The 10,485-nt window shown below is 43.8% G+C and overlaps 1 protein-coding gene across 1 annotated transcript in view; it reads left to right on the top strand.

Moving 5' to 3' along the window:
* Window positions 1–7,105: 7,105 nt before the first annotated feature.
* LOC132827005 (ufm1-specific protease 2-like) overlaps window positions 7,106–10,485 on the top strand; it is a 66,872-nt gene continuing 63,492 nt past the window's right edge. Inside the window, exon 1 of the mRNA XM_060843341.1 lies at window positions 7,106–7,192. Coding sequence (XP_060699324.1) covers window positions 7,190–7,192 — 3 coding nt within the window. The 5' untranslated portion in view covers window positions 7,106–7,189. The remainder of the gene's footprint in view (window positions 7,193–10,485) is intronic.

The raw sequence follows: 10,485 nt of genomic DNA, 5'->3' as shown, positions 1-10,485 counted from the left end.
GGGAGTGCAGATGCTGGAGATCAGAGTTGAGATTGTGGTACTGGAAAGGCACAGCAAGTCAGACAGCATCCTAGAAGCAGGAGAATCGAGGTTTTGGGCATAAGCCCTTCATCAGCTCTACTCTATCTGCCAATTTGGCTCCGACTTCCCTATCTGTGGAATTTGTTATCACAAAAGGCCAGGGAGGCTGGGTCACTGAGTATATTCAAAATAAGATTGATACATTTTTAAATTTTAAAGGCACCAAGGATATGGAATGGGAAAATGTCAGCCACATTCATACTGAATAGCGGAGCAGGCTCTAAATGGCTGACTTATGCTCCTAGTTTCTATGCTTATAACTATTGTGAGGTGGCTACAGACCTTGCTTGGGCATAAAAACCAGCCAAGACTACTTAGGTGAATGTCCTATGCTATATTACAGAATGTAGAATTCGATTAAATAAATGTAAGTTGTCACTGTGCAACTGCAAAATTTAAAAGGCATTTGGGTGGGTATATGAACAGGAAGGGTTTGGAGGGATATGAGTCAGGTGCTGGCAGGTGGGACTAGATTGGATTGGGATATCTGGTTGGCATGGATGGGTTGGACCAAAGGGTCTGTTTCCGTGCTATACATCTCTATGACTCTGTGGGACCAGGAGTATGCCAGTTGATCAAGCAGTCAGCATAATCAATGTAAAAATGTGCACTAAGCAATAGAAATGTAATGCAGAGGGTATACATATCACTGTTATACTTTACAGCATAAAATGCAACTTTGCCTTAAATAAATCTTACCGCAGATAGCCTTCTCACTTGCACCCTCAACTGATTCTTCAGACATTGCAGAGATCATGATAACACTGCAAACCTCTCTTGTATTTTAGATATATAATTTTTTGCTGGTTTATCAAGTATGAATTCTAAAGTTGCTAATTAAAAGGTTTGTTGTAATTTTAAGTTTTCCACCTCTACTCTACCTGCCAATTTGGCCCAGAGTTCCCTATCTGACTCAGATAGAAGGAGTTGGGGAATTTTTCAGTTTGAATGGTGAATTGCAGGAACCTTTTGGAGTGCTTAGTTTGGCTCTCTAGACTGACTCAACACATCACATTCACTATGCCGAGTCTATGACAAATCATATCAATCAATGCCCCACTACACCCACCCTACTGCCTCTCAGAATCTTCATGCCAACTCAGACAATCCACCCGTTCATCTGATCTGTATCCACCATGGGCAGACCTCTGGAGTCACACTGTAAGAAACAAAATAAGAACAAAATCTAATGCAAGCCTGAACAATGTGTGATTGGGTGGGAAATCGCAGCAAAGCTTACCTCAACATCACGAAGAACTCACTACGCCTGGTGAGCAGTCCTCAGTCAAGTCAAACAAGATAGCCTTCAGTCACAGGTTCCTGGCATAGTAAATCAAAGCCTCAGATACTAGTGCGGGGCTTGGAGACTGTCAACTGCTTGGAGTGGTCAGAGTCCAGATCTCTCCTAATAAGGTGCCAACAGTAAGCGGCATACCGCCAGTCTTGATTCTTTCAACTTTATGATGGGCTGTTTTCTTCCTAAACGAAAGGCAGAAATAAAGGGAGATAAAAATGGATGAGACAGCTATTAATTTTGGCGCAGATGAGGAGACTGGTATGATGGAGCTTTACTAGTCCAGTAACATTATGCCACTATGCTATCATAGCATAGGGTAGGCAATTGCCTAGCGGTATTATCATGAGATGATTAATCCAGACACTCAGATCTGACAGATGACTGAATTTGAATTCAATAAAAAAAATCTGGAATTAATGATGACCATGAGTCATTGTCGATTGTCAGGAAAAACCCATCTGTTGGGGAAGGAAATCTGCCATCCTCACCTGATCTAGTCTACATGTGACTCCACATCCACAACAATGTGCTTGACTCTCAGTTGCCCTCTGAAATGGTCTAGTAAGTCATCCAGTTGTACCAACCGCTACAAAGCCTCAAAGAAATGAAATCAGATGGATTTCCTGGCATCGACCTAGGCAACGGAAAAGACAACTGCAGAAACAGTCCTGTCAACTCTGTAATGTCCTCCTTACTAATATCTGAGGATTAGTGTCAAAATTGGGAGAGCTGTGTCACACCCTGACATAGTCATACTCACAGAATCATACCTTACAAGTAATGTCCCAGGCACCACTACCACCATCCCTTTATATGTCCTGTCCCACCGGCAGGACAGGCACAGCAGAGGTAGCAGCAAAGTAGTATACAGTAAGAATGGAGCTGCCCTGGGAGTCCTCAACATTGATTAAAGGATATAGCTGTTACATTGGATCTGCAGCAAGTGGTGAGGGAACAAACTGAAAAACGGAATGGCCTGAAAGTAGATAATTCACCTGGACCAGATGGACAACACCCCAAGGTTCTATGGGAGATAGCTGAAAAGATAGTTGAGGCATTAGCAGTGATCTTTCAGGAATCACTAAGAGTCATAGAGGGTCCCTGGGGACTGGAAAATCACTAAATGACACTCCTGTTTAAAAAGGGAGTAAGGCAAAAGATGGAAAATTATAGACCGATTCGCTTAACTTCAGTCGTGAATAAGATACTGGAATCCATTGTAAAGGATCAAATTTCTGAATACTTGGAAGTGTGTGGTAAAATAAGGCAAAGTCAGCATGGTTTCATCAAAGGAGGTCATGCCTGACAAATCTGCTAGAATTCTTTAAGGAAGTAATGAGGAGGTTAGGCCAAGGAGAACCAATGAATGTTATTTACCTGGACTTCAAGATGGCCTTTGACAAGATGCCACACAGGAGGCTACCGAGTAAGATAGGGGTCCATGCTGTCAGAAGCAAGCTGTAAGCATGCATGCAAGCATGTGGGCGGCACGGTGGCACAGTGGTTAGCACTGCTGCCTCACAGCACCAGAGACCCGGGTTCAATTCCCGCCTCAGGCGACTGACTGTGTGGAGTTTGCACGTTCTCCCCGTGTCTGCGTGGGTTTCCTCCGGGTGCTCCGGTTTCCTCCCACAGTCCAAAGATGTGCGGGTCAGGTGAATTGGCCATGCTAAATTGCCCGTAGTGTTAGGTAAGGGGTAAATGTAGGGGTATGGGTGGGTTGCGCTTCGGCGGGTCGGTGTGGACTTGTTGGGCCGAAGGGCCTGTTTCCACACTGTAAGTAAGTAATCTAATCATGGATAGAAGCCTGGCGTTCTAGCAGAAAGCAAAGGATGGGGATAAAAGTGTCTTTCTCAGGATGGCAGCCGGTGATAAACGATGAAGGGCTTATGCCCGAAACGTCGAATTTCCTGTTCCTTGGATGCTGCTTGACCTGCTGCGCTTTAACCAGCAACACATTTTCAGCATAAACGATGTTCTGCAAGGCTCAGTGTTGGGACTACAACATTTCATTTATACATTAATGATCTAGATGAAGGAACTGAAGGCATTCTGGCTACGTTTGTAGAAGATACAAAGATAGGTAGAGGGTCAGTAGCATTGAGGAAGCTGGGAAGCTGCAAAGGATTTAAACGGGTTAGGAGAGTGGGCAAAGAAGTGGCAGATACAGTACAACATGGGAAAATGTGAGGTGATACACTTTGGTCAGAGGAGTTGAGGTATAGGCAATTTTCTAAATGGGGCCAAAATTCAGAAGTCTGAAGTGCAAAGAGACTTGGGAGTTCTAGTCTAGGATTCTCTCAAGGTAAACTTGGAGGTTGAGTCAGTAGTTAGGAAGGCAAATGCAATGATGGTACTTATTTTGATAAAACTTGACTATAAAAGCAGTGATGTACTTCTGAGACTTTATAAGGCTGGTCAGACTACATTTGGAATATTGTGTGTAGCTTTGGGCCCCATATCTCAGGAATGATGTACTGGCCCTGAAGCGTGTTCAGAGGACGTTCACGAAAATAGTCCCAGGAATGAAAAGCTTAACATATGAGGAAGTTTGAGGATTCTGGGTTTATACTTGATCGAGTTGAGAAGGATGGGGGGTGGGATCTAATTGAAACTTACAGAATATTGAATGGTCTGGACAGAGTGGACAGTGGGAAAACATTTTCATTGGTAGGAGAGACTAGAACTTGAGGACACAGCCTTAGAGTAAAAGGAAGACCTTTTAGAATGGAGATCAGGACAAATGTCTTCAGCCAGAAGGTGGTGAATCTTTGGAGTTCATTGCCACAGAAAGCTATGGAGACCAGGACATTGAATGTATTTAAGACTGAGATAGATAAGTTCCTGATTGTCAAGGGCTATGGGGAGAAAGTGGAAGAAGAGGATTGAGAAACTTATCAGCAATGATTGAATGACGAAGCAGACTTGATGGACTTGATGGTATAAACAAGAGGGAAAAATGTACTTGACGTCATCTGCCAGCTGCCAATGCACCTGTCTATGACGGTATCAGTAAAAGTGACCATTGCACTGTCCTTGTGGAGATGAAGTTCCATCTTCACATTGAGAATACCCTCCATTGTGTACTGAGACAGATTTTGCTAAATGACACAGACTTTGAACCGTTCTAGTAGCTCAAGACTTGGCATTCCTGAGGTGCTGTGGACCATCAACAGCAGCAGAATTGTGCTCCAGCATAATCTGTAAGCTCATGGCCCGTCAGAACCCCCCATTTAACTATTCCCATCAAGCCAGGGGATTAACCCTGATTCAATGGAGAGTGCAAGAACAGCATCAGGCATACCTAAAAATGAGATGTCAACCTGATGAAGCTACCAAGCAGGGTTACTTGCATGCCAAACAGCATTAGCAGCAAATGGTAGAGCTAAGCAATCCCACAACCAATGGATCAAATCTAAGTTCTGCAGTTCTGCCACATCCAATCATGAATGATAGTGGACAATTAACTCACTAGTGGAGGAGGCTCCACAAATATCTTCATCCTCAATATTGGAAGAGCCCAGGACATTGCACCAATCTTCAGCCAGAAGAGCTAAATGGATGATCCTTCTCGTTTTCCTCCATCAATCCCTAGCATTTCAGATATCAGTCTTCAACCAATTCAATTCACTTCACCTGATATCACGAAATAGTCGGAAACTCTGGATACTGGAAAGCCAAGGGCCCTGAAAACATTGAAGCAATAGTACTGAAAACTTGATGCAAGGTATCACCAATAGTGTTAGCAAGCAACACCTACTCAGCAACAACCTGCTTGCTGACACCCCAGCAAAACTGGAACCAAAAGCAGCAGCAGGAAAACTCTCCGCTGATTGGAGTCATACCTGAAACATAGGAAGATAGTTGGGATTGTTGGAGGTCAGTCATCTCAGCTCCAGGACATTTCTTCAAGAGTTCCTTGGAGTAGTAGCCCTGACTCAACCATCTTTAACTGCTTCATCAAAGGCCTTCCTTCCAGCATAAGGTCAGAAGTGGGGATATTCATAAATGATTGCACAATGTTCAGCACTACTCGCGAGTCTCCAAATACTGAAGCAGTCCATATTCAAATGCAACAACATCTGGACAATATCTAGGCTTGGGCTGACAAATGGCAAGTAACATTTGTACCACACAATGACCGTCATCACCAATAGAGTAAATATAACCACTGCCCCTTGACATTCAATTGTGCTACCATCATTGAATACCCCACTATCAAAATCCTGGGAATTCCATTAACCAGAAACCCAATCCTATAATTCCCACCCAAATGGAATTGTGGATCAACTCGCAGCAGGTAAACTGTAGCGGTTCAAGAAGGCAGCTCACCACCACCCTCTAAAGGACAACTATGGACGGGCAATAAATACTGGTCAGCAAGTGACACCCACATCCCTACAAATGATTTTTAAAAACTATGCTATCATTTGCTTCCTACTGCTCACTTCTGATATAAGGTTCCATTTGCGTTAACTGCTTGCTCCCTAACCTACAATTAGAATTAAGGATTCTTAACAGCTCAGGAGACTATTCAACTGATTATACCCACATCAACCCCTGTCTCACTCCCTTAGCCTTTTCCCCACTGTCCTGAAATTACTTATCCAATTGACTTTTGAAGGCTTTGATTAAAGCCTGCATCGATCTTCTAGTAAATATAGTTGGTACATTACACATCCTAAGCAAAAGGTTTTCTGGAGTCACCATAGTTTTTTTCTGTCAATTATCTAAAACCTGATAGTCTTCAGTTCTCACTCTTTCCATCAATATGAATGGTATTCCCTACCTATGCTGTTCAGACTCCTTTTGATTTTGACTGATTCTATAAAATGTTGCAAGTTTTTTTTATCACTCATGGGAGTCACTGTATTTTTTGGCAAGTTGCATTTCTGCCCAACCATTTTCAAAGTGCAATTGAGAGTCAAACCACATGGCCGTGGGTCTCGAGTCACATGTAGGCCAGACCAGGTGAGAATTGCAGATTTCCTTACCTGGAAGACATTAGTCAGCCACATGAAAATTGGCATCTGTTTCATGGTAAAAAATGAGGTCTGCAGATGCTGGAGATCACAGCTGCAAATGTGTTGCTGGTCAAAGCACAGCAGGTTAGGCCTGAGATGCTGCCTAACCTGCTGTGCTTTGACCAGCAACACATTTGCATCTGTTTCATGGACATCAGTAGATTCTTAATTCCAACTTTTTTTCACTGAGTTCAAATTTTATTATCTGCCTGATGGGATTTGAACCTGCACCCTGAGGACATTAGCTGAATTTCCAGATTAATAATCTGTCAATAATACCACTGGGTATTGCCTCCTTGAAAAATCAATCCTATGCTGAAGATCTCATTGGTCGCATTGAAACGCCATTCTTGGGAGACATTTCCATAAACTTTCAGTCTGGCATCTTCCATAACGTGTAATGGAAAGACAACAGAACACTTCAGCAGAGGTCGCTTGACACAAGTTCAATGCAACAATGTTCAATGTTTTTTTCTCTACCAACAAAAATAAACCCGAGAATCCGATGTGCCTTGTTACCCTGAGAGGTGAAATCTTCAATGGCTGGTGCACACGGACATCTGTCCGCTGCACCACAACAGCTTTATTTTATATGTACTGTGAAGAGTAACCGCACGTCCTCCCACATGACGGTTGGGCCGACAGCCGGGGCTTTGTCTCCAAGTCGCCCCGCATAAAGATGGCCGGCTGGCGACTGGTTTCCCCGGTAACGGCGCGGGACGTTGGGTGACGTGGCGGCTGCAGGTCAGGACAGACGGTTGAGGAACGATCCTTCTTGACTGACAAAATGGTGAGTCTCAGCCACTCGTAATATGACACAGCCGGGTCGGAGACTTTTTTTCTTTCTGCCTACGCCGGATAATAAAATCTAAATCTTTTCATTCTGGGCCTCGAACCTTCGTACAGGGCTCAGGTTGTACTCGTGTCCTGCCGCTGGCCTCTTGCCGCATGAACGCCCAGGCCATGTCCCCATCGTAAATAGAAATCCCAGTGCCCAGTTCATACAGAGCCTAATGCCCCTTTTTGTAAACAGATATCCTAATGGCCAGGACAGTGTCTCCTTCATAAAGAGGGAACCTAATACCCAGGACACTGCCCTCTTCACAAATTGGGAACCTGATGCTCAGGATGGTATGAAGATGGGGAGCTTGATGTCCAGGACAGTGTGGAAATGGAAACTTGAAAGCCAGGAGTGTGTGGAACAGAGAGCCTGGTGCCTAAGTTGGTGTGTACTAAGAAAGTTGATGTGCATGACCCACTGTCCTCTTCAAAAGTAGGATTCTGTGCTGTTCATAAATAGAGCCTGATCTCCAGGAAGGTGTGTAAATAGCCCAATGCTGGAGACATGTTCCCTTTGTAAATAGAAATGTCCTCTTCATAAATAAGTCTGATGCCCATAACCATATGTAAGTAGTCTGATCTCCAGCACACTGCCGTCTGCATAAGTAGAGAACTTAATACCCAGGACAGTGTGTAAGTAGAGAATCTTGTGCCAATGCTGCCCCTTTAACAAGGTTATGTTGTCCTTAGTTATTTTTTCAGAGATGTCGTAAAAGACACAAGCTCTGAAAAATCTAAGTTGAGGGGTTTAGGGGCCAATTTGACTGTAGCTAGCAGACACTGTCTCGGTCAAGAGGCTATCAAGTTTTAAAAAAGACTTGTACAATTAAAGGGGAGTGGCCAGTTCTCTGAGCTCAGCTTTGCTCTGGTTTGATTTGGTTTTAGCACAGGCGTTGAAAAAGCTGCTAGAACACAAAGAAGCAGGTCTATGCTGATCCTCCTGTCCCTTCGGCTTGTCTCCTGTAAGACGCTGTATTTGATTTTACCTTTTGTGCCAAGGGCTGTTTATGGGGATTGTTGCAAGTTTTGGGAACAGCATCATGAAGTTGGGATAATCTGTTGGGTTTTCGGATAGATTAAGTTCTTCAGTATTCTGTTCTCTTTTGTCTGTTTCTCATTAGGTAATCTTGTAAATAAATTCTATTTTGTTTAAAACTAAGTGGTTTGACCAGCTGCATCTCTCCTGGAATATCCACTGTACACCTGCTTAAAACAACTTGCAAAGTTAGAGTCTGGGCTACTTTCTTAAAATGTTTTGAGAAGGTCTGGACTCGTCCATAACAACCCATTGCCTAGGACTGTGTCCTCTTCATAAATTAGGAGCTTGCCACTCAGGACAGTGAGTAAGTAGACAGCCTAATGGCCAGGACATGTGGAAATGGGGAACTTGATGTCCAGGACCGTGTAGAAAAGGAGGACTCCATGCTCAGGACCATGTGGAATCGGAGAGTTATTGCCTGGGACAGTATGGAAATGGGGAGCTTTGATGCTTGGGACAGTATGGAAATGGGGAGCTTGATGCCATAGACGGTGTGGAAATGGGGAGCTTGACACCCAAGATGGTGTGGAAATGGGGAGCTTGATGCTTGTGAATACAGGCATTGATGCCCCAGACAGTGTCTTTATCATGAATGGAGAGGCTGATGCCCAAGACTTTTAAAAATTCGCTCGTGAGACATCGGCATCGCCAACTGGTCAGCATTGATTTCCTTTCTGTAATTGCCCTACAGAAGATGGTAGCAAGCTCCTTTCTTGAACTGCTGAAATCCTGCAATGCCCTTAGTGCTGGAATTTCAGGATTTTGACTCCAGCAACAGTGAGAAACACAAATGTATTTCCAAGTCAGGTGAGTGGCTTGAAGGGGAACTTAGACATGGTGGTGTTCCCATATATCTCCTATCTTGTCCTTTTAGAGGGAAGTAGTTTGGAAGGTGCTGTCTAATTTTCTGCAGTTCATCTTTGAATAGTATACATTGCAATGAGCATTGGTGGTGTAGAGAGTGGATGATTGTAGATGTGATGCCAGTCAAGTGGGCAGCTTTGTCCCGGATGGTGTCCAGCGTCTTGAATCTTGTTGGAGCTGCACCCATCCAGGTAAGTAGGGAGTATTCTATCACACTCCTTGTAGATAGTGGGCAAGCTTTAGGAAGTCAAGAAGTAAGTTACTCACCGCAATATTCTTAACCCCTGACATACTCTTCTAACTACTATATTTACATGGCGAGGTAAAGTTGACTTACTGATCGTAGGTTCTCTCCCAGAATGTTGATAACAGAGGATTCAGTGATGCTAACACCATTGAATATCAAGGGGCAATGGTTAGATTGTCAATTTATTGGAGTTGGCCATTGCCTGGCAATTGTATGGCATGAATGTTACTTGCCACTTATCAACCCAAGACTGGTTATTGTCCAAGACTTAATGCATTTGAACCTGGCCAGCTTTAGTACTTACGAATGGTGCTGAACATTGTGCAATGTCGGTGAACATCACAACATCTGACCTTTTTATAAAGGAGGGAAAGTCATTGAAGCAGCTGAAGACACTACCTCTAGGAGCTCTTGCAGATATGCCCTGGAGCTGAGATGACTGACCTACAATCACAACAACTATCTTTATGTGCCAGGTATGGCTCTTACCAACAAAGAGCTTGCCCCCATGCATCTGCTTCCTTCTAGATAGTAATGGTTGTGCATTTAGTGGGTGATGAATTTCTGCAGTGAGTTTTTTAGATTGTACACATTGCTGTGAGCTTTGGTGGTGAATGGAGAGGATATTTGTGGATGTGCTGCAAATCATGTGGGCAGCTTTGTGCTGGATGGTATCAAGGTTCTTAGAGTTGTTGGAGCTGCACCTATTCAGACAGATGGAGAGTATTCCATCACACTCCTGACTTGTGCCTTGTAGCTGGAGGGCAGGCTTTGGGGAGTAAGGATATGACTCCCTCATTGCAGTATTCCTAGCCTCTGACCTGTTCTTGTAGCCACTGTGATTATGTAGTGAGTCCAGCTGAGTTTCTGGTCAGTGGTAATCCACAAGAAGTTTTTGTGTTTTTTAGTAATGGTAACATCATTGAATGTAAAGAGACTGTGATTACATTGTCTGTTATTGGAGATGTTCATTGCCTGGCTATTGTGGGGACTCTGCCCATAGTGATTATTTAGTTGTCTACTACTGTGGACAACAAGATGTGGCAGCACTGCAGAGCTCATGTCTCATTCGTTGGTTGTCAGATCATCTAGC

This window comes from Hemiscyllium ocellatum, chromosome 2, assembly GCF_020745735.1.
Source record: "Hemiscyllium ocellatum isolate sHemOce1 chromosome 2, sHemOce1.pat.X.cur, whole genome shotgun sequence".
NCBI lineage: Eukaryota > Metazoa > Chordata > Chondrichthyes > Orectolobiformes > Hemiscylliidae > Hemiscyllium > Hemiscyllium ocellatum.
The sequence above is the reverse complement of the archived record's forward strand: the minus strand, read 5'-3'. Positions and strand labels throughout refer to the sequence as shown.